This window comes from Bufo gargarizans, chromosome 11 (genome assembly GCF_014858855.1).
Source record: "Bufo gargarizans isolate SCDJY-AF-19 chromosome 11, ASM1485885v1, whole genome shotgun sequence".
NCBI lineage: Eukaryota > Metazoa > Chordata > Amphibia > Anura > Bufonidae > Bufo > Bufo gargarizans.
Window position 1 is genome coordinate 46,326,474 of NC_058090.1, and position 25,586 is coordinate 46,352,059.

The window sequence follows — 25,586 nt, forward strand, 5'->3', positions numbered from 1 at the left end:
GGTTTCCTGTGAGATAAGTAGCACCAGAGAAACCAAGGACTAAGGCCTCATGCACACGACCGTTGTGTGCACCCGTGGCCGTTGTGCCGTTAGACGTGTTTTTCTGCGGCTCCATTGACTTTCAATGGGTCCGTTAAAAACTCGGCTTCTGCACCGTTTTTACACCGCGCCCGTGACCCGTGTTTCCAGCCCGTGAAAAAAATATGACCTGTCCTATTTTTTTCACGGCCAACGGTTCACGGGCCCATTCAAGTCAATGGGTCCGTGAAAATCACGGATGCACACAAGATTGTCATCCGTGTCCATGATCCGTGTCCGTTTTTTCCTATCATTTCAATGGCAAACTTGACTTAGATTTTTTTTTCATCTTTCATGTCCGTGGATCCTCCAAAAATCACGGCAGACCCACGGAAGAAAAAACGGGCACGGATCACGGTACAACGGAACCACGTTTTGCGGGACGTTAAAAATACGTTCGTGTGCATGAGGCCTAAGGCCGAATGCACACGGCCGTGTTCTGCGTCTGTGAGCGGTCCGTGGTATGCCGGCCTGGATTCCTGCTGACAGCAGGAGCGCACAGCGTCATTGGTTGCCATGACGCCGTGCGCTTCATGCCGCCGCTGCACTGCAGTAATACACTTGTATGATCTATATGAGTGTATTACTGAACTGCAGCGGCGGCATGAAGCGCACAGCGTCATAGCAAACAATTGACGTTGTGCGCTCCTGCTGTCAGCAGGAATCCAGTCCGGCAGAACACGGCCATATGCATTCGGCCTAACTCTGTTGAAATAGTATGCAGATTCAGCCCACAGAAAATTGTACATGATTAGGGCTCGTTCACACAAACGTATTTTGCATTCCGTATACGGGCCGTTTTCTGCTTTCCGCATACGGTCCGTATACGGAACCATTCATTTCAATGGGTCCGCAAAGTATGCGGACAGCACTCTGTGTGCTGTCCGCATCCGTTGCTCCGTTCCGTGACCCTGCAAAAATTATGAGTTCTGTCCTAGTCTTGTCCATTTTGTGGACAAGAATAGGCATCTCTATACCGCAAATTGCGAAAGGCATCAGTTTTTTGCGGATCCGCAATTTGCGGACCGCAAAAAACATCACGGTCGTGTGAACGAGCCCTTATGCAGGAGCTAGGGAGCATAATCATTGAGCTGGGAGCTTTCTAGTGTATGGTCAACCAAAGGATAGAATCATACAGTGTGGATGTCTGGGGAAAAGGTCTACCATACATGTGTACATTGTCCACAATGTAAATCCATGTGTGTTTTTTCATTTGGATTCTTAGGCAGAGTCACTCATTCTGTTAAAAAGATGCAAAATATACTATGAAACTGGCGGCTTCAGATATGAATATTTACACAACTTTCTTAAATACATATTAACTTTTTTCACAACACATAAGCAAAACTTTTTTGGAAGTTGTTGGGATGGGGGGGGTTAGTTTATCATAATAAAAATAATTACTCGGCCATGTTAAATGGTACTTTACTAAGTTATCTATTTGTGCTTGAGATAGCAGAATATATAGAGATATTTCAAGTCTTGGAAAAGAGAGGGCTGCTCTGTTAGGCTAGGTCTACACGACGACATATGTCGCGCAACATTTTGTTGCACTAATGTCGCGCAACAATTTTTATAATGGCAGTCTATGGTGTCGCACTGCAACATGCGACATGCTGCGACTGCGACGCGACAGTCGAAGAAAATCCATTTGAGATGTCTTTTTGTCGCGCAACAAATGTCGTTGTGTAGACCTAGCCTTAAACTGGTCATGCACATTAGATGAGTCAGCCAAACATGCACATTTCTGTGGGACCAGCTTACCATCTAGCGTATGTCTGCCATAGCACATACGTTCCTACCTCAGAACATATGTACGCTTATCTGATCCAAGTGGGCATGTGTATGGAGGGATCAAGATAGATAGCTGTCATCTGAATAAGGCCTCATGCGTGGGACAATATGCATTTAGCAAACTGCAGATCCACAAAATAGGTTACTGGCCTGGACATCCCGCAGTTTCCACAAGCCTCGTTATTAAAGCCTATTCCTGTCCCCATAACAGACAAGAATAGGACATGTTCCCTTTTTTTTGCAGGATGGTCATGTAGACATACGGATGCGGACAGCAGACAGTGTGCTGTCAGCATTTATTTTGCAGCCCCATTGAAATAATGGGTTTGCATCCAATCTGCAGAAAAAAATATGATTGTGTGCATGAGGTCTAACCCTAAGTTCACACCTGAGCGTTTTACAGCGCGTTCCTACGCGCTGAAAAAAACGCTCAACAAGGAGAAACCAATGCTTCCCTATGGGAATGGTTCTCACCTGGGCGTTTACAGCGCGTACGATCGCGCTGTAAAACGCCCGACGCTCAAACAAGTTCTTGAGCTTTTTTGGGGGCGTTTGTCGCGCGTTCCCGCACATAGATATTCGGGAACGCGCGACAATGTGTGCACGCCTGTCTCTGTATGCGCGATTGTAAACGCCCGTACAATCGCGCATACAGAGCGCTCGCTTCAGAACGCTCAGGTCTGAACCCAGGGTAAGTGTTCATTCAACAGCTATCTAAGCGATCATGCACACAAACAAATTTGGTTTCCGTGTCCGTTCCGTGCTGTCCGCATCCGTATGCCCGTTCCTTAACCCCGCAAAAAAAGATACAACATGTCTTATTCTTGTCTGTTTTGTGGACAAGGAAAGAAATTGTTACAATGGATCTGCAAAAAAAAAAAAAAATGGGTGCAATACGGTTGTCAAATGGACGTCGTCCGAACAGATCCGTGTTTTGCGGACCGCAAAATACATACGGTTGTATGCAAGCACCTTAATGTGTATGGCCAGCCTTCTAAATGTGTAAAGGCCTCATTCATTCCTGATAACTAACTGCTCATCAGAGGAGATCAGTGCTGCAATTTACATGCACCAATGAGCTCCTCAGTATGGGGATAAGGCTAGGTCTACACAACAACATTTGTCGCGCGACATTTTGTTGCACCAATGTCGCGCGACAATTTTTATAATGGCAGTCTATGGTGTCGCACTGCAACATGAGACATGCTGCGACTGCGACGCGACAGTCGCAGAAAATCCATTCAAGATGGATTTTTCTGCGACTGTCGCGTCGCAGTCGCAACATGTCGCATGTTGCAGTGCGACACCATAGACTGCCATTATAAAAATTGTCGCGCGACATTAGTGCAACAAAATGTCGCGCGACAACTGTTGCGCCCTATCTGTCGTGCGACTTTTTGTCGCGCGACAAATGTCGTCGTGTAGACCTAGCCTAACAGTCACTGTGATTTCTCGTCCCCATAGAGAATCATTGTTTCTAGGCGGCAGATCCCTGTTTACACAGCACAATCTGCTGCCCAGAAATGATGTTTTTGGTGTCCGCATCAGCAATGCTTTCACCTAATGAACAAGCGTTTGCAGCGTCACCTTTACATAGGGAAATTATTTTGATATTACGTTCCTAGGAGCGCTCCTTCATGATAATTGTCCCGATTGTCAGCCTGTGTGAAGGTGCCTAAAGCCTGTATTGGACAGGCAGATCAGCAAGCGATTGTCAGGAGGGTCAATCGCTAGCTAGGTAGTGGAGGAGACTGCTGCTATCACATGCAGCAATTTACTCCGCAGGATGAGAAGGAGCGATCACTATGCCATTGCTCGTCCTCATACTGTAATAGTGCTTTCCCGGCAGCAGATCCATATTAAAAATCAGATTTGCCTGATGAACGTTTGCTCGTTAATCGGCCAATCAGTGGCAGTATTACACTGCAAGATGATCACTAACGAGCATTCGTGTGAACGCTCGTTAGCGATTATCGGCCAGTGTAATACAGCCTTTAAGCACTAAGGTCTTCTGTAGACAGTGTACAAACCGGATTCCAAAAAAGTTGGGACACTATACAAATCGTGAATAAAAACTGAATGCAATGATGTGGAGGTGCCAACTTCTAATATTTTATTCAGAATAGAACATAAATCACGGAACAAAAGTTTAAACTGAGAAAATGTACCATTTTAAAGGAAAAATATGTTGAATCAGAATTTCATGGTGTCAACAAATCCCCAAAAAGTTGGGACAAGGCCATTTTCACCACTGTGTGGCATCTCCCCTTCTTCTTACAACACTCAACAGACGTCTGGGGACCGAGGAGACCAGTTTCTCAAGTTTAGAAATAGGAACGCTCTCCCATTCTTGTCTAATACAGGCCTCTAACTGTTCAATCGTCTTGGGCCTTCTTTGTTGCACCTTCCTCTTTATGATGCGCCAAATGTTCTCTATAGGTGAAAGATCTGGACTGCAGACTGGCCATTTCAGTACCCGGATCCTTCTCCTACGCAGCCATGATGTTGTGATTGATGCAGAATGTGGTCTGGCATTATCTTGTTGAAAAATGCAGGGTCTTCCCTGAAAGAGATGACGTCTGGATGGGAGCATATGTTGTTCTAGAACCTGAATATATTTTTCTGCATTGATGGTGCCTTTCCAGACATGCAAGCTGCCCATGCCACACGCACTCATGCAACCCCATACCATCAGAGATGCAGGCTTCTGAACTGAGCGTTGATAACAACTTGGGTTGTCCTTGTCCTCTTTGGTCCGGATGACATGGCGTCCCAGATTTCCAAAAAGAACTTCGAATCGTGACTCTTCTGACCACAGAACAGTCTTCCATTTTGCCACACTCCATTTTAAATGATCCCTGGCCCAATGAAAACGCCTGAGCTTGTGGCTCTTGCTTAGAAATGGCTTCTTCTTTGCACTGTAGAGTTTCAGCTGGCAACGGCGGATGGCACGGTGGATTGTGTTCACTGACAATGGTTTCTGGAAGTATTCCTGAGCCCATTCTGTGATTTCCTTTACAGTAGCATTCCTGTTTGTGGTGCAGTGTCGTTTAAGGGCCCGGAGATCACGGGCATCCAGTATGGTTTTACGGCCTTGACCCTTACGCACAGAGATTGTTCCAGATTCTCTGAATCTTCGGATGATGTTATGCACAGTTGATGATGATAGATGCAAAGTCTTTGCAATTTTTCGCTGGGTAACACCTTTCTGATATTGCTCCACTATCTTTCTGCGCAACATTGTGGGAATTGGTGATCCTCTACCCATCTTGGCTTCTGAGAGACACTGCCACTCTGAGAAGCTCTTTTTATACCCAATCATGTTGCCAATTGACCTAATTAGTGTTAATTGGTCTTCCAGCTCTTCGTTATGCTCAAATTAACTTTTTCCAGCCTCTTATTGCTACTTGTCCCAACTTTTTGGGGATTTGTTGACACCGTGAAAATTTTAATCAACGTATTTTTCCTTTAAAATGATACATTTACTCGGATTAAACAATTGATCTGTCATCTACGTTCTATTACAAATAAAATATTGACATTTGCCATCTCCACATCATTGCATTCAGTTTTTATTCACAATATGTTTAGTGTCCCAACTTTTTTGGGAATCCGGTTTGTATTAAATAGATCTGCATACAAGACAAGGACCTGACAAAAGCCTGCAAAGAATGAAAATGTCCTGCTTATCTTTTTCTATGAATAATCCTAATATCCTTGACAGATAAGGGACTTCCCACCCCTAAATTACATTTTGGAGTAAACATTGAAACAGTGTTTCTTGTGCAAACAGCTCCTGCCGCTGATGGAGGCGATGCTCGAGCATTGTCTGACTTTAGTTGGTATAATTTCGAGGTGCGGGAATGAATGTTTCTCGGATCATAACTATAACTATACAGTACAATTTAACAGGTTTTTCTAAATGTTTCAGTATTGTAAATGTCCAATGTGAGAAGACTATTGTATGGTATAAGAATGTATTTAACCAAGGTTCACATTGCAAACATTGGCGCTATCAGTTAGTAACGCACCACCAGCTGGTCACACAGCTCTGCTACAATGTGTCAGCTGATAATGCATGACTATGTGCGCATATAATACAACTAGCTTTATTTCTTTAGTAATCTTAGTTAGTGAAAACGCAACAATAGACTTCTGTGGACTGACATGTCTCGCACTGGACTGTTTTAGGGCATGACTGTAAGCAATACTTTTTAGCACCATTTTGCTTTTTGGTTCATAATTCTGTGCTCCTTACTTTGCTGCATATGCTTTCTTCTACTTTTGAGCAAGAGTTGCCAACCTGATTTGGTAATTTTTTGTGGACAAGTTATCAAAAAATCACAGACAGCCAAATTTTTTTTAGACACATAGAAAAAGCATAATTAAGCTGAAAGCTTTCTAATATGAAGACATTTGTAGTTATGTGGACTGTAAAATTACAAGTACAGCTTCACCAGCGTAAAAAAAAAAAAATCACAATACATCAATATTTTATATTAAAACACTTGAAAAACTTTTATTTTTAAAATTACAGACAGTCCAGAAATCTATGAAGGTTGGCAACCCTAATAGGCAGCTACAGTAGAGTCTAAGCTCCCTCTAGTGGTTGAGCTCGGGTATTAGCGCTCTGCATCCTATGAACAAAGCTCTCAGCATTAGGGCTCATGCACACGACCGTATGTATTTTGATGTCCACAAAAAACGGATCCGCAAAAAATACGGATGACGTCCGTGTGCATTCCGTATTTTGCAGAACCAAACAGCTGGCCCCTAATAGAACAGTCCTATCCTTGTCCGTAATGCGGACAATAATAGGACATGTTCCTTTTTTTTGCTGTTGCAAAGCGTACACAAAGACATACGGAAACGGAATCCACACGGAGTAATTTTTTTCATTTTTTTTACGGAACCATTGAAATGAATAGTTCCGCATTTGGTCCGCAAAAAAATGGAAACGGACACTGAAAGAAAATACGTTTGTGTGCATGAGCCCAAGGCTGATGTACATGAGCGTGACGGATTCCCTCAGGGTCTGTTTAGGAAAAAACAAATGGTTTTGCATGCAATTTTTGTCTGCGATTGTGTTCAGCGTTTTAGTTATTTACGAACGGGTGCAATCAGTTTTTGATGCATTTTTCACACACATGAATAAGAATAATAATCTACATCTCCTAGTAACCATCAGTGAAAAACGCATTACATCCGGATGCCTTCCGTTTTTCACTGAAGCCCCATTCACTTCTATGGAACCAGTGCTGCGTGAAAAATGCAGTATATAGAACATGCTGCGATTTTTCCTGAACGCAAAAATGTTGCGTGAAAGTTGACTTAAAGTGAATGGGCCAGGATTCAGTCCGGATGCTGTGTGTTTGCTTCACGCATTACACCCTGAAGGAAAACTTGCCCGAGTGAAAGAAGCATTAGGGTCTAGCCCCTCAGTATACCTCAGCTTTCCAGCGCTGCCCACACCCCTCAGTGCACGAAAGCCCTCATTTGCATCAAGAATACAAGTTTTTCAGCAGGATCAACCCTACCATGCACTATACCTGCTTTAATAGAGTGCATCCTGCTGACAGGTGCTCTTTAAGGCTATGAGATCTGATTTATTTTATGAATCAGGATGTGGTTAATAATAAATAGTAAAAGGAAAAAAAAGGCCTTACTGATGTGAATTCATGGCTGCCATCACAAATGCCGGTTTATTAGCTTGTGGTGTACGGTTTCAATGATGGATGGGTTATTATGAGCACCGAGGGAATTATATATTTTATTATTGAAATTGCTTTCTATATCTGCAGGGGCTTCGGTATTTCATCCATTTAAATATATTAGAGACAGGGTCAGCATTATATAAATACCCCGACTTTTACCAGGAACGGTCAAACATCAAAGTTTTATTCTATTCAGCATAGAGTTACATTATCTGCATGTAATTCAGTGATTCTAAAGCATAATATCAGAGTGAAACCTGTGTCTGATAAACACTACTATAAGTACTGATGGAGAAAACTAGTCCAACACATTATATAACCTAAAAGAATGGCATTGACCTTTGCGTTTCACCATCATTCATCAACTCCGATCACCGGCCAGTCCTATTCTGATGTCCCCCCAGGTTCCCAGCCGGTCTATGCTTTCTGGTCCCTCTTGACCCTCAAGACATGCTCACTCTTCCAATCACTAGATAAGTGGGCATAAGAGTGTCAAGTGGCATCAGGAAGCAAATGACCAGTGGGGACCTGAGGGAACATCAGAAGGGGAGCGGCTAGGGAACTGACTATGATCATTTTTGTTTATTTTTGCTACTCTGGGACTTGGAAAAATAAAAGTTATTGGCTGGACAAGCTCATTAATGCTTTGTCAGCCAGAAGGTTGTTTTTCTTATTCACTTTCAACATAGTACCTGTGTAAGGCTACTTGCACATCTGTGGTGAGGTATCCGGCAGGCTGTTCTGGCAGAGGAACAACCTACTGGAGTTCACTTTTTTCGGCATAGCCAGATAGGGCCATACACACCAAGAGCCCTTTGCCTGTAGTGGGATCCGATAGGGATTCGGACAGTTTCCGGACAGACAAAAACAGTGCATACACCAGCTTTTGTCCACCCGAAACTGTATGGATCCCCACTAGATCTCATTATAGTCAGTGGGCTCCAGAGGTGAGTACAGTGGTTAAATCTGCCAGAACAGCCTGATGGAGATCTTACAGCAGGTGGGAAACTAGCCTTAGTTGGAAGCCATATTTAGGTTCTCATTGGCCAGAGCCACGGAGATGAGGACAACCTACTCGAAGTACCTATAGCAGTGGAGGTTTCAGACACTGTGCTTCAAGTACAAAGTTATTATTTCTAAGAGCAGGCACAACCACAACCTTAGATTTTGTATTAGAATTAGTAATGTTTTTTTATTCCTGCTCTGATCTCTTAAAAGTACCCCTCCTGAACTGAGCAAAAGACTTGGTTTATTGTGATTAAAAAGACACCATTGATGGGGTTTTAAAGAGCGCTGCATAACAAATTACATTTGGATTTCTTTTCTTCAAACTGATATTTCTAAAAGAGAAATGCTAACAAAATTATTTTTCCGTTGTAGCTTGCAGAAGAATATGGCATGGACTTCTACGAAACAAGTGCCTGCACCAACTATAATATAAAGGAGGTAGGAAAGTTGGCATTCGGATGCATAAGAGGATTTAATGCCCATCATTGTTGAAATATACCATAGTTCACCTTGATGATTCCTTCATTCATTCATTCATTCATTCATTCATTCAGCTAAAGTGATAAATAATTTTGCGTAATGCAACTTAAAGCCAGCTCTGATTCATATGGAGCAAAGCACAACAATCCCTTTATTAAAAGAAAAAAATCGAGGGCCACAGCAGCATGTCCAACCAAATCTTCTTTATTGTACAAAACTCCAAAGCACAGTGTACAAAAGGTAGCAACGTTTTGGCTAAGTGTAGCCTTTGTCAAGCTATGCTCTGGATAGGTGATCAGTATCTGATTAGTGGGGGCCCGACACATGGGGCCCCACCGATCAGCTGTTTGTGAAGGTACTAGCACTCGAACTAGTGCTGTGGCCTTCTTTCAGCTCATCAAGGTATGAAAGCTCTGCCATTAATTTCAATGGGGCTGAGTTGTGCCTAGACCATGTAACCGAAGAACGTGATGTCACATGGCCTAGGCAAAGCTGGAGAAGGCTGTGGCGTTACTGCAAGCGCCGGTGCCTTCTCAAACAGCTGATCTGTAAGGGCCCCGGATGTCGAACCCCCATTGATCAGATACTAATGACCTATTCAGAGGATAGTTCATCAGTTAAAAGATCTCAGAAAACTCCTTTTAATTTTATTATTGGAAAGCCTTTTTTTAGCCGCAAGATCATTCTAACACTAACCTGTCAGGCTGCAGGAATTGCAGATCCATCAGTACACAGATTTATTAATGTGCCTTTGCCCAGACTGTCTAAAAGTGGCACAAATTGGCTCAACTTGGGTTTCTATAAGTTCTTTAAACTTGCTTGAAGAGGGTACAGGGCTTAGTGGGACGGGACAGTGCCTAATATATGCTTTTTGTGCCAAAATTGCACCACAATTCTGGGGAAAAACTTTGTCTCAAAGTAAGCCAACCAATAGTTGGTATAGAGTTAGAGGAAAGTGTCTGTGTATTGTGACACAGTGAGAGGTTTTGTCTGGGAAAACAGGTATTTTCCTCCCAGCATGTGCTGCTGGGCTGATTTACAGCCAGGTGAGGTCAAACACCGGACTGGATTTTAAGAGGCGGGCTGGGTTTTGGCAGCACCTGGCTGTCCTTAAAGAGGCAGATGGGCTCAGAAGCCAGGTCTCTGTGTTTGGATATGAGAGCCTTGTGTCTGGATGAAGGCTTGCTACCTGTTTGGCGTGAAAACAGGTTGGTGCTGCTATGGTCAAGGACTCTTTGAGGCAGAATTGCCACATGGTGTGAATTACCACCACCGCAAGGTGACTTTTTGTTTGATTATGACTGCTTGTTTTGTCACTTGCCTAAAGTGTGAATAAAACACTGAACTGTTTGATCCAAAGAACTTGTTGTTGCGTCTATACTGCGTCCGCTAATCCTGTCTACCAGAGCCAAACCCCACACTATGTGGATTTATCATCCAGCCCGAACCCTTGTGATAAATCTGGTGCAGGTCTAGGCAACCTAACTTTACACCATCTATTGGATTAGTAAATCTGCCCCAATCTATTCTAGAGTACCTCTATTTCCATGGGGAAAAACCACAGCATAGACAATTTTTTAAATCTGAAATCTGCATGTTAATTATGCTTGCAGTTTTAGCTGAGATTTTTTTCCCTTTTCAAATGGTTTGCCTCAAATCTGCACCAAAAGTGCAATTAGAAATTGCAGTTTTTGGTGCGATTTGGGTGCAGAAATACAAAGAAATCCACATAGAAATTAGTGCGGATCTTCTGCACATTCCCCCACGCCTGTGTGCAGGTATCCTTTTGGTAAAAAAGACAAAGTACAGAATTTAGGGTGCCAAAATTCACCACAGCTTGAATGCTTCTGAAGCTGAAGAAATTGTTTCCCAAAATTTTTTACATGGGCCTTTCTATATATGCAGTTAACTATAACATGGATAAGGTAGCTTCACTTGTAGGTGTTTAGTCCAAGTTGATCCTAACACAATGAAGGGCCCCAAAGGTCCAGTAGAAGACAAGCCAATTGGACTTGCCACTAGGGTCTATTAGACCTAATTAATGTTATATCCTCTGCGTGTGCAATAAAAATAAAAATAAACGCAAGGGGGGGGTCAAATATTAACCTGAAATATGCCTATATTAGTCGTATCTCACGTGCAGATTGCAGCACAACTGTTAGTTGCGTCGCAATCTGTGACTTTTCTCCGCTCACAACAGGTCTAAAAAAGTGGGCATGGCAAAATATCGGAACGGATGCAGACCCATTTTGCGGACGTGTGAATAGACCCTAACTTTGGCAATCCATCACCTGCACAGGGGTTTATTAAGCTTAAAAAATTACCCACAAAGTTTATGATGCAATTAAAAATGGACATGCATGTATTCTATATAATTGTATGCCGGGCCGTCAGAATATTTTCAGTGGACCCAAGGAACCTTTGTCTGGCAATCTCTAAAGGGCCCTTTACATGTGATGACAGAGCAGCAGATTGTCAAGAAAGAAGTATTCCTTCCTGACAGTCGGCTGCTCGCCGGTGGAGGAGACTGCTGCAGTTCTCCTCTAGAGCATGGGGAGGAGCGATAGCTAATGCCATCGCTCTTCCCCATACTGACTCGTTGTTTGCCCGTTGCAGATCGTATTTACATAGCATGATCTGCTGCCGGCAAACGACAATTTTTCTGTGTGCACAAACTAGTGGATTACCCGATAAACGAGCGAAACGCTGGTTCATAAGGTAATCAGTGGTACATTTACACCGCCAGATAATCGATAAGAGCATTCCTATGAACGCTCTTTAGCTTTTATCTTTAGGATTATTAGCCCTTAACTGTTATGTTGCAGGTTCGGGCTGTGTCTAATTCTTTTTTCTCTCTGTTTCGTGTGCTCTAGTCCTTCACTCGACTGACAGAGTTGGTCCTGATGGCTCATAAGAAAGAATTAGATGTCTTACGTATTGCGTCCAACGATGGACTGAATCTAGCTGAGCTTGAAGAAGATGGCTGCAAAACTGATGGAACAGCAAATTCAAAGTCCTGTTGGTGCTAAAGTTTCCCTACTAGAAACAGAGCTATACAGTATGGGTGGAAGATTCAACGGGAAAAGGAACATTTGACATGTTCTATTCTCAAAGCGCTGTGGGTGTTGGCAGACGTCAAAGCTATTAATGTGGAAGGCCCCAGTTTTTGCTAGATTTTTTATTTTTTGGGAAAAGGTAACGAGAAAAGAAAAATCTCACGTTATCTGGTTTGGGAACTAGATGCATAGTTGACAACATCTTCTTGAAATTTACAGGGATACTAAATAAAAAGTTGATGCAGTTGGCAACTATGTATGTAATAACTCTAGGCTATTATTCTAGAATTCTCCAAAAGCTTTTGACCCAAAACATAAAAATTCTCATATTTTGAAACAGTAATCAATTTTGCTTGTCTTAGGCAAAACGTGATCTGCAAATTTAACGAATAAGAAAGTGTAAAATGAATGTCTGTGGCTGTAAAGCTAATTCAAAGGCGACGATCAGGGATGAGTGAACGTGTGCTTTACAAGTTTAAGTTCGGGGTTCAGGTTTTATTACAATTCCAATATAGATTCCGTTACTACGGGCCATAACGGAATTCTATGACTGAATGCATAATGGAAGCCTTTAAGAGGCATTCCGTTATTTATTCCATCATAATAGAAGTCTATACGCTGCATAACGGATCCGTCTGGTTTCCATTATGATGGAGTCTTCTCCTGCATAATGGAAACCAGACGGATCCGTTATGCGGCCCATAGACTTCTATTATGATGGAATAAATAACGGAATGCCTCTTAAAGGCTTCCATTATGCATTCCGTCATAGAATTCTGTTATGGCCCGTAGTAACGGAATCTATATCGGAATTGTAATAAAGCTCGAACCCCAAACTCAAACTTGTGAAACACAAGTTTGCTCATCCCTAGCGATGACCAATATGACTGCACTGCCTGGCAACCTCAAATGAATAAAATATGTTAACATTTCTGTAAGGCTAGTTTTACATCTGTGGCTGTCTTCTCCAGCAGGCTGTTCAATGCCAGATCCAGGCATTTCCGGTTACTGCCAACTGCCCGTCAGACTATAATTGGGTCCGCAAGAGATCCGGCCGCTACCTGGGAAACATGCAGGTAGTCGGTCGGACAAAAGCTGCTGGACACAGTGGTTTTTGTTCAGTCCATTCCTGGCATTTTATGCTGGAACAGCCTGCCGGAGAGGACAGTTGTAGGTGTGAAACTGGCCTAAGTAAAAAAAATAAAATTTCAGAAATGTCTGCTATGCGAATTTATACCCTTTGTATTCCTTTGATGAAAATCCTCTTTAAAATGGTTTTCCAGGGAAAACTCATTGATGGACTATTCTCAGGACAGGCCACCAATGTGTGACTGGTGAGAGCCCAACCCTGGGACCTCCATCAATTAGCAGTATGAAAGGGTCACAGAGTGAATGGAGCTTAGCTTCAATACCAGGCACATACACATCTGAGGATGAGCCTCTGTGTCTGGATATACAATGAAGGAGTCACTGCAGCCCCTTCAGTCTGATGATCCCTGGGGTTAAAGGGTAATGGACCCCCACAGATCACGCACATATGGCCTATCTTTAGGATACCCCTTAAATACATAGACAATAAAGCACCAAAATGTAAGCTTAGATTATTTATATTTAACATTTGAAACACTTTTTCTATCTGTATTTGGGCAAGTTGCAATGAAAACTGTACATAATGTGATTCATTAGGCAATGATAAAATTTGAAGCATTTTCCACATTATAGTAGCTGGCTTTGAAATGGTGAGCTGTTAGAAACCCTCTTTATATTTAATCCCAATTCATGAATGCCCTTTTATTACATTAGAAAGACTCTTGCAGATCACAGGAACTAGCTCGTTCTCCACCAAATATTCAAATGAAATTCAAATGAAAATAAGGCCTAAGCGATAAAATTATTCATAAATGTTTCTCTAGTAATATTCATAAATACATAGTACTGCAGAACTCAGATTTTGGGGATTTTAAAGGTATTTGTGACCAAGCATTTTTCTGTCCTCCAGAAGTGTTTTTGCAGACCCATAAGTGTAACAATTGTAAGGGATCACTCTCTCACAGGGGGTTGCAATCACAGAATACTTCTCTGACAACGGGGTTCAAGTCCAAATGGTGCTTTATTGTGGTACTTCAGCACCAGCACAAACATAAATCCAAACCAAAATAAACACCTGCCCATCTGGGCCCTAGCTAATACAGAGGACTTCTCCCTGACTCACCTCTAAAGCGCAGTTTACTCACAGGGTCTCAGGCTTCAACCCTTAGCAGGTCAGCTCACCAAACATAAGTCCAAGGGAGCAGTCTAGCAGCCCACCTGGCTGGGGCCAGGGAACCTGTAATGGATTAGGGGTGTGGACTGGACGACTCCCACTACCAACCTGTCTCCCAGTCCAAAGAAATTCAGCCCATACAACTTAAAATAACAGCTCCAGCAACTATGCCTTGCTGAAGCCATACTATTTTCTAGATTTCAGTTCTCACCCAGCTAAACTGAAAAACTGGGTGAGATACACACCTCCACCATACCTCTACCGTGCACTTTACTGTACACATTACCACACAATCCATTGGTCGTATCTATAGGTGCATCTCAATAAATTAGAATATCATAGAAAAGTCAATTCATTTCAGTAATTCAATTCAAAAAGTTAAACTCATATATTATATAGATTCATTACACATAGAGTGATCTATTTCACATGTGTATTTCATGTTGATGACTATGGCTTACTGCCAATGAAAACCTGAAAGTCAGTAAATCAGAATACTAGAATATTGTGAAAAAGTTCAATATTGTAGACTTAGGCTGGGTTCACATCAGCGTTATGGATTCCATTCTTGTTTTCCGTTATAACATGGTTATAATTGAAAATAACAGAATCCATAAGATGGAAGTCAAAACGGAAGCCTTTAAGAGGCATTCCATTTTGATCCTTCATAATACAAGTCTATGGGCAGCATAAGTCCAGTCCTGCATAATGAAAACCAGGACGGATCCGTTATGCTGCCCTTAGACTTGCATTATGACAGAATGCAAAATGGAAGTCTTTAAAAGGCATTCTGTTTTGCTTTCCGTCATAGTAGAAGTCTATAGGAATCATAACGGATCTGTCAACAGGACTTTGTTTTCCGTCTTGCATAACGGGAACCAGACAGATCCGTTATGATTCCCATAGACTTCTATTATGACGGATCAAAACAGAATGCCTCCTAAAGGCTTCCATTTTGACTTCCATCTTATTTTTGTTATAACCGTGTTATAACGGAAAACAAAAACGGAATCCATAACGCTGATGTGAACCTGCCCTTATGATGTTATGCTCTAATCAGTTAATCAACAGAAAACGCCTTCAAAGGTTACCTAAGCCTTTAAATGTTCCCTCAGTCTGGTTCAGTAGGCTACACAATCATGGAGAAGACTGCTGACTGGACAGTTGTCGAGAAGACAGTCATTGACATCCTCCACAAGGAGGGTAAGCCACAAAAGGTCATTGGAATGAAAAGGTATGGTAAAAAAAATATGCACAAGCAACAGGGATAATCACAGACTTGAAAGGATTGTCAAGAAAGGCCATTCAAGAATTTGGGGGAGATTTACAATGAGTAAACTGCAATTGGAGACAGTGCTTCAAAGGCTACCACACACAGATGTATCCAGGACATGGGCTTTAGATGTTGCATTCCTTGTGTCAAGCCCTTAATGACCTAGACTTTCCAATGATATTCTAATTTATTTAAATGCACCTGTAATATAAGAAATAAAGGGGTTGTTTTATCTGGGACTTTCATGGCATATCTCTAGTATACGCATCAAAGCCAGATAGGTGTGAGTCCAACCTCTGAGACCTGCACCTATCTCTAAACCAGGCCCCTGAAAGTGAAGGAGAGCACACTGTGCATACGCAGCGTGTTCTCCATTAATTTATGTGGGAGCTCTGAAAAACGCAAACAAGCACACTCTGCTAATTTCGGAACTCCCATAGAAATGAATGGAGAGCGCCATGTGCAAGCGCTGCCACTGGTCCATTCACTTCTATGGGACAGACAGAAATAGACGAGCCTCATCTATTTTCGGCAGTCCCATAGAAATGAAAGGAGGCTGTGCATGTACGGCTGCTCTCCGTTCACCTTGGTGGCCCGTTCTGGAAATAGGTGGTGGGACCTGCACCTTTTGGGCATTGGTGGCATATCTTAGTGATATGTCACCATTGTCTCAGATGAGACTACCTCTTTAAGTCAACAATTTGGAGACAGTTACTGCACACCAGTAATGACTACATTTGTGATCTGCTGTGATTTCTATCCTCTCACCAGATACTTGACCCTGTTTGTGCAGAGGTTATAAGCAAATTTGAATAAACCTTTAATTTGCTTTCAAATCCCATAGAGCCTTTCCCATCACATATTTACTGCACAGAATTTCTGAAAACTGCAGAAGATTAGTGATATCATGTTTGCAATTCAGCATCATAAAAGGATTATATGGCCCAGTCTATGCCTCTCCTGACCACTTTTGGCTGATTGACTAGATTTGTTATAATACAGCACATGTTATCTTAAAGGCTATGTACACCTTCGGGGATAATTTTTTTCGCAATTGCATTTTACTCATTTGGGGCTAAAAATCATTTTTTCAATTGGTCTTTATTAAAAATATTGAGCTGTTCTGTCACAAAGGGTTAACTGTTTTTCTAGATATGTGCATGTTACTTTCCGTTTGTGCCAGTCATCTAATAACTCTTATCTCTAAATTGCTAAAAGGTCATGAACACTTATTTAAGGCACATTATTATCAGTAAGATAAGGATTGAGCTTTAATTAATGTTTATAATGTCAGAGAGCAGAGATAAGGAGCCCGTCAGCTCCCTGTCTGACGTAGCAGAGAATTTTTTTTGATCCTGCTAGTAGAGCATCTCAGCTCTGTACAGAGAAAATGACTCCATATTTTTTAATAAAGACTAATTGAAAAAATTATTTTTAGTTCATAAAGAGTACAATGCACTAATAAAAAATACTTTCTCACTGTACAGAAATGCACATTGCAGAATTAGTAAGGGGTAATGCTTTTGTTTGGCTAATTTTTAAGCTTAGATTTCCTGTCTTTTCTAATACAGATATCCCCAAAAAATTTTTTTTTCAGTTTTCTATCTGTACAGTCAGAGGATAAAAGTCCAAATCAAACACAAAAAGGGTTATTTATTAAGACTGGCATTTTAGACTCCGGTCTTAATATCCCCTATAGCTGGAGGTGGATCTGCAGGAGTTATGTAGAGACACTGGCCTTTACATAACTTTGGCAGATCCACCGCCACTTTTTAATGTAAGACAGCTTCCTAGCTGTCTTACATTTAGGCAATTTTCTACACCTAAACCAGGTGTAGAAAATGGTAAACGAGACAGGCCTGCAGGCCCATCTCCTTCCTCGCCCACACCACACCCACTTTTTTAGACCTGGCGTGAGCAGGAAAAAGTCACAGGTTGTGGCACAAAGGACCGTAAACGGCTCCCACAGAGTTCAGCTCACCAGTTGAACCTTCAGATCAGCCACGGGATAGCAGGTGCAGGGAGGAGTATCCTGTGCGAAAACAGGCACTGTAGTGAAAAATCCAAATAAAGATGTGCTCCAGCACTCCATAAAACCTTGTATTTTCTTGTATAAAACATTTGAAGCATGGTAAAAAAAAAAAAAGATTCTTATGCGTTTCAATCTATGTATGAAAAGTTCTTACTCATAGCTATGAGTCTGAGCTATGTTTCAGAAGTTTTTAGATTCAATAAAATACAAGCTTTTCTGGAGTGCTGGAACACATCTTTATTTTAGGAGGATAACAGTGAATTTGACAAGTACACTCCAAACTAAGGTAATATCAGTCAGGAGCTGTAGAGCTAATGGGTTCTCTTACTGCTGACATGTCATTTAGACATGACAGAAGATTGTGTTGGTGGGGGTTTATGAGCATGGACACCCATTAAGCACCGGCCCAAATGTAATTGGTTTATTTTATAAACGCCATTCTTGGTAAATTTTCCCCATTTTCTGTTAAAGATAAACTAATTTATTTACGTATTGCATTGAATTTTTGACTGCGTATACATTCTTTGATACGGTCAATCGGTCAAAAACATATAGAACTACCTTAAAGGGGATGTCAGTTTGGCAGTTCTGCCAATTATGTGTGATCTCCCTTCCGACTTGCCCTGCCACCATTAGACGGAACGCGATCAGTGACGTAGCCTTCTTAATAATAAATCCAGCACTGGACATAAAGATGAGCTTTGTTACTAATAGAAAACTTCCTGTATTCACATTACATTTTTTCCTAGAAGTTTTTAGAGAATGGGAGCTGCTATGGGCCATAACAACACATTTTCTCTGAAGTATTGTTTAAAACTTAAATCCCCAGTGATATCTACTGTGCTAAATGGCATGACTTTTTGGGGGATTTTTCATCAATACCACTAAAAATTTACCCTGTAGCTCTAAGTCACGCAGGTCTCTTGCATATTTACTGTATTGGTTAGCCTCCCTGTCTTGCTAGTGCAACTTATGGTCTGGTCTGGAGTACACAGTATCAACCCTGATACATTAAATGTATATGTAATATATCAAAAATTTATAACCTGTATACAAAATATTTAAAAATAAGTCACATCAACACATCAGAGAGGTCTTCCTTGGCTCCTCTCCCTGGCAAAAGTTTTCCCTAAAAGTAATTAGTATGATTTATTATGTTTATTAAACACAAATGATAAAATCTTTACCACATATCTTGTCTCTTATAAGTACTTACAAGTGTTAGTCTAGCATCTGGTGGCAAAAAAACCTCACATCCATCTTATGTGGCCAAATACCCGTATTGACAAAGGTTTTTACAAAGCATTACCGTATTTGTGATCTGTATTGTAAAGAACTGTTTTCCCTCCATTAGTCTTATTAACACGTCATTTGTACTTGCTGTGCTTTGATGCTGAATTGAGTATTGTTTTCTACCCTGTTGACGTAGGTCATTTTGAACAGAGACAATCGTTTGGTGTACCGGCATGTTTACAGACTGTTTTTATGTTTATGGTGTTTGGAAGCAGAAACACCACAGACAGACGTCAAACATAACATTACCAAAAGCCAACTACTCTTTAAAAATAAATATCTATTTTACATCAATTGTTCCTCGCAGTTTTTTTGCATGCCTCCTGCAAATCAAATACATATGACTGAACTAAGGCTACGTTTGCACTATCGGCAGCCCTCACCGGCAGGCTGTTCCAGCCGCAGCACGGCAAACATGTCGTAGTTTTATTCCAGCCGCCTCTCGACATGTTTGCCGTGCTGCGGCCGGACCTGTGGCCCACCCCCATTGTAGTCTATGGGGCCGGAGCCGACTTCCGCCGACACAGTGCACTAGCGGCAGCAGGGATCTGGCAGGCTGTTCCTGCTGGAACAGTCTGCCGGAGAAGGCTGCCGCTAGTGTGAAAGTAGACTAAGCTAGGGTATCGGTAATATTAGTAAAAATAATATATATATACTGTATATATATATATATATATATATATATATATATATATATATATAAAGTTCGCCATCCATCTCTAGGCCTCACATTACCAAGATCAGAGCGGTCTTGATTTACAGACACCATGCAAACGTGTGTGGTCCCTAGAAATCAAGAGGCCACCTGACAGCTGCAGAACTATCAACTGTATCTGTATAATCAGAACCAGTTGAAAAACATCATATTGGACTTCCAGGCATAACTTTGTTTGGGGCACCAGAAATGCCAAATCCGCCCCTGATCAAGATACTATGAGAAAGATTGATCAAATCTAGTATGCCAGTTTTGGAAATGTCATGGAAATGTCACAAGTGCTTTTGCACCTGGGGTCTTGCACAAAATGTTGTGACTTTTGGTTAGCTGCGTCTTCCCACACCTCTTTCAGCAACGAAGTGAAAAGTTAGTCAGGATTTTAGCCTAGATTACTTTTATTTTCAAATAATTAAGTATCACAAAGAATACAGCGCTCATGTAGTTTTTTTCCAGACAAGTGTCATAAGCATAGATGAACATCGTAAAATCATAAGAGAGTCTAGCATCACCCTACCTATAAAGAACAGCTAAAAATAGACAACATTTGGGTGGGAGAAACAAGAAGAAACAACTATCCTTTGGTATTTTGTTTAGCGAACCTAAACCAGGGAGACAGTTAAAGGTAAAATGGGGAAAGTAAGAGGGAGAAGGAAAAGCTAAAGGAGGCGGAATAGAGTCATAAAAGGTTGTAGCAGATTGTTTTCTTGACCAGAAGAGTCAATATTAACAGTCAAGGCTAGTCTTTGCCCATGGAGTCACTCCCTTACAAATTTTCTGCGTCTTCACTTCCCAATGAGCTATTTCTTCCAGTCTGTAGATATGATCGCATTTCGAAAAAGTTTGTTTCCAATATAGAGGAACGAAAAAGGTGGAATTGGCAAGGTCTGAAAATAATACAATACTTTAGGCAGTATAACGCTTTTTACCAAAGTTCTGCAACCAAACAATAAAGTGAAAGGGATCTCCCCTGAATCTAGTATACTTTTTAGAGAAGTGGGCAGATTGTGGTAGTTTTTAGCAAAAAGGTAAATTTTTTGACTAATATTAATCCCCAGAAACTTAATATGGTCCGCAGACCATATGTATGGGGTAAAGGCCATTAGGATGTATATGGGAATGGGCAGCATGGTGGCTCATTGGTTAGCATTGGTGCCTTGCAAGTCTGGGGTCCTAGGTTTGAATCCAACCAAGGACAACATCTGCATGAAGTTTGTATGTTCTCCCTGTGTTTATGCGGGTTTCCTCCGGGTACTCCGGCTTTCACCCATACTCCAAAGACATACTGATAGGGAGCTTTGGGTAAAGGGCTGTGGAATATAGCAGCGCTATATAAGTGTATAAATAAAGTAAATCAAAAATCTAAAGTAATATTGAGACTTGGGACTTATCTACATTTATTTTTTAAAGTTGGAACATCTGCCCAAAAATTAAACAGCTTTGCAATAGCTGGAAAAGCTTTCACTGGGTTGGTAATGAAAATAAATCATCAGCGAAGGCCAACAGTTGATGGTTCCACTTTATAGAGCAAAGCCCTTCTAACCTATTATCCTCCTGCAAAACCTGAAAAAGGGTTCCACTGACAATATACTGTAAAAAGTAATGGGGGAAAGGAGACATCCCTGGAGAGTGCCGTTTGAAATAGAGAAAGGGGGTGATAGGGTGTTATGAACAAGGACTCTTGCTGTAGGCAAAGTATACATAGGCATGATAGTCTGGCTGAAATTTATAGGGATACCTTATTGGTTCAGTGCTAAGGTCATAAATTGTCAGTCTACACTATCAAAGGGACCATCGGGGGTAGCCGTTTTCCTAGCAAATTGTATTAGATCGACCAATTGGGAAGTATTCTCTTTCCCTTCTCTATTTGGCACAAACCCAACTTGGTGTTGGTGTACCAATCCGAATAGGAAACCTTTGAGGCAGTTGGCCATCATTTTAGTAATTAATGTAAGATCAGTGTTCAATAGGGATATAGGACGATAACTAGAACATAATACAGGGCCTTTTCCTTTTTTAGGGGTTATTTTTATTCTAGTCTCTAACAGTCTAGATGGAAGGGGGCACCCATCGAGAGCCTGGTTACAAACAGTAAGAAGTTGGCGGAGGAGCATTTTAAAAAAAAAGGTATAATAGAAAGCTGAGAATCCATCTGATCACATGCTTTTATTGGGGTATGCTTTAGTGCCATTTTTAATTCCCCTAATGTAAAAGGGAGTGACCGTGAATTAATATTTCTATCCATCAAGGAAGGTAGCTTGAGAGACGCAAGCCAGCAGGTTTGATGGATTAAATATATGTTAATAATTTTTTCTTTCCAAGTTGGGCCATCATAAATCTAAAGGCTTTATTGTCATGAGCGTAATACTTCTTTTTTTTTTTTTTTTTTTAATCAGATCTTTTTTTATTGACAAGAATGTTATTACTGATAGACATTAAGCATATCGAATCATAACAAAAAATAAATCAATTTGGTACAATCTGCTGTGTACTGTCAAGTTATTTTATATATGTAAATATATGTAAAAACAGGTAATTCTGGTCCGTCTCTAGTCTAATAATGTTAGTGCCTCTTTTTAGCGTAGTATCAGACGCGTGGTGCAGTTGGAGATATTGGTAGAAGCTTGTGCAAGGGATCTGGAATTTCTCTTGTATATCCGTAAAGGACCTAAACACTCCATTATCTAATAGATCACCTATCCACCTAATTCTTCCAATTCTGCAGTCCTGACATAGAAAGAAATTTAGGTAGAAGGGGGTTGTTCCATAGCGGGGATAATTCGCTAATGCCCATAGCACCTCTAAGCTGCTTAACCTTAGCCCATACTTTTTTCATAAGCCCAATCAAGGGTAGATGTTCCTCCAGAAGATGGATCCCTGCACCCTCCAGTATCCACATTAGATCTCGCCCACCTATTTGTTGCTGTAGGATCTGACTAGTCATATCCACCAGTGTATAGTCCATCCATCCCTTAAGATGTTGACACTGCGCAGCTAGATAATAGATCCAAGGATTTGGTACTGCCAGCCTCACTGCCGTTTTAGCATATTGCAATGTTTCCAATTTAATCCTAGGCTGACCTCCCCGCCATATTAAGTCCCTGAATATAGCGTTAATTTTATGAAATCTATCCAGGGGTATCCAGACCGGGCGTTGTGAAGTATGTATAGTAGTTGCGGCATCATTACCATCTTGAGCAGATTTACTCTACCTACAACTAAGAGAATTAACTTACACTATGCCCTAACCTTTACTCTAAATTTCACCAGCAGTGGACACAGGTTTAACTCCTCAAAGTCCATGATCCGGGGCAAGATTTGAATCCCCAGATACTTAATACTCTCCACACATGGAATATAATTAGCAATGGCCGTGGCAGACACAGCCTAACCATCAATAAGCAACAACGACGGTTTTTGCCAATTAATAGTGAGGCCCGACATCCTAACAAATTGGTCTATCAGGGACATAGTGGCTGATAGAAAAGGTGATGCATTTCCCAAAAATAAAAGAGTATCATCAGCATATAACGCAATTTTATTTAGTACCTATCCGTATTGAAACCCCTTAATATCTGAATATTCCCGCACTGCTACCGCTAAAGGCTCAATGGCTATAGCAAATAGAAGGGGCAATAGCGGGCAGCACAGTCTAGATCCCCTAGCCAACTGAATGCAGTTAGACACTCCCCCATTTGCGCTGATGCGTGCCTTCAGGTTAGAACACAAGACCTGCACCCATTTGATAAACCGCTGTCCAAAGCCCATACATCTCAACGTACCCCAAAGATACACCCACTCCACACTATCAAAGGCCTTAGCATCATCAAGAGACAAAACAGCTCTATCTCCGCAATTGTCCGCCGAATCCTGTAGACTGGTATATACTCTGCGAATGTTAATAGGCGTACATTTCTGGGGCATAAATCCCATCTGATCTGGATGGATTATTCTAAGAATCACCTTGGACAGACGTTTTGCCAGGACTTTTACTGAAAGTTTGACATCCGACGTTAGAAGGGATATCGATCTATACGCAGTGCTTCCTGGAGATCTCCCAGCTCCCTCCACCCTACATCTATCTAGCCGGTCATCCGGTGGACAGTTATAGTCCCCTATAAGCAGCCACAGGATTCCCGGATATTCTGCTATAAAGTCTAGGATCATTCTCAAGAGAGTCGATGTGGATGGCGGGGGAATATATACCGCCACCAGCACCTTCTATATTGCATAGTATACAGACGAACCTCTACTCCCCATCTAGGAACTCTTTAATACATTCAATTCTAACACTCTTGTGCACTAATATACTTACTCCCCTGGAATGCGGGGAGAATACCGCACAAGCCGCATATCCCACCCATGACTTCTTTAGCCAGTGTATTGTATTTTTTGTCAAATGTGTCTCCTCTAAACAGCATATAGCCGGCTGAAACCGCGATAAGTAGTTGAAAATGCTATGTTGCTTATTCGTGTCAGCTAGACCCCTCACATTCCAGCTGAGTATCATGTGTCATATTTCAGAATCAAAACAGAAAAGTGATCCCCACCCATTAAGGTCATCTGCTGCACTTGTTCAAAGTGCCGTATTGTCCCCATACCCATGCCGGAGTGAGTACCCCCCCCCCCATGTCCCTTCCCGTAAATATAGGATCCATTCCAATAGACATAACTCCTAATCATCCCTTGCGTAGGGCACTCCCAAACAAACTGGTCCACCTTTGTAGATAGCATATTCAATACCTCAATTCCAACCACACAAAAAGCTAAATGAAAACTATAAACTGTGAATAGCACTTTCTGTGTAACTCACACTCCTGCATCAGTGGAACTGATGATATATTATTAATCAAATTGTCCCATCCGTGGAACCATCCTATGAGGAGTTGTCCTCCTGCACATTATAATAATAAAAACTGAGAAAAAGAAAATAATAAAAAGAAAAAAAGAAAGAAGGAGGGCGGAAACGTGAGCCCTCTCCAGGACATCATACAGAACAGCAAAGGTATAACCTCCTAGGCGTCAACTTCTCAAGTGTCCATGTTCTACTCTTTCAATTGACTTTTATGGTAATCTAGCCACTGTGCCGCCTCTACTGGGTCCTCAAAGAACCTGAGCGTAATACTTCTATTGGGCTGAAAGGTATACCTTAGCAGTTTGATCATTAAGTATGGTTTTTAACTTAGTCGTTCAATTGAGCCAAGGTGTCCGGAGTCATCTGTTTTTTATGTAAAAGTTATAACATCTGGATCTGAGACTGCAGATCTAGATTGTTCGCCTATTTCTCTATTTTAACCCAGGATTCTAGCCCTATGAAGAACCCTCTAATAATAGATGTATATGCCTCCTGTATTAACCCTGGAGACATCATTCAATTAAAAACAGAAATCGTCTCAGCTATAAACTGCTTATGTGCGCTGTTACACTAAGTATTGTGCCTTCCTGTGGAAAGATTTTGAACCCTCTAATAAAGATGTTCTGTTTGAGAATTGTACCTATTCCCTTAGTTACACCACCATAGATCAGAAGTTATTTTTTATTTGTATTACCTTGTCCAACTCTGCACTGCACCTTTATTTTTATGCCACTAGGGTTTATGGTGGGCAGGATTACTATATCTTTACAGTGGCAGCAAGCATGGCAGAGCTACATGTGCAGAGGATGGAACCTTCTTTCCATTCTAATTCTCCCTCTAAGGAGGGGAGGGTTCTATTTAGAGGTCAGTGGAGAGTACCCCCTGCTAGGGGAAGGAAGCAGGTCCAGGTCCCTGCTGGACATGTCCTGCCTAAGCCAGCTAGAGCACCTTCAGCTCTGCTAGACACAGAGACCAAAACCTGAAGCCTCTGAAGCCCTGAGGTATAGATTCCCTGGTATTAATCTAAA

At 41.5% G+C, this 25,586-nt stretch overlaps 1 protein-coding gene across 1 annotated transcript in view; it reads left to right on the forward strand.

Annotated features, from left to right (window-relative positions):
* Positions 1-12,591, forward strand: part of RAB15 (RAB15, member RAS oncogene family) — a 67,470-nt gene extending 54,879 nt beyond the window's left edge. Inside the window, exons 6-7 of the mRNA XM_044272552.1 lie at positions 8,967-9,032; positions 11,948-12,591. Coding sequence (XP_044128487.1) covers positions 8,967-9,032; positions 11,948-12,103 — 222 coding nt within the window. The 3' untranslated portion in view covers positions 12,104-12,591. The remainder of the gene's footprint in view (positions 1-8,966; positions 9,033-11,947) is intronic.
* The last annotated feature ends 12,995 nt before the right edge of the window (positions 12,592-25,586 follow it).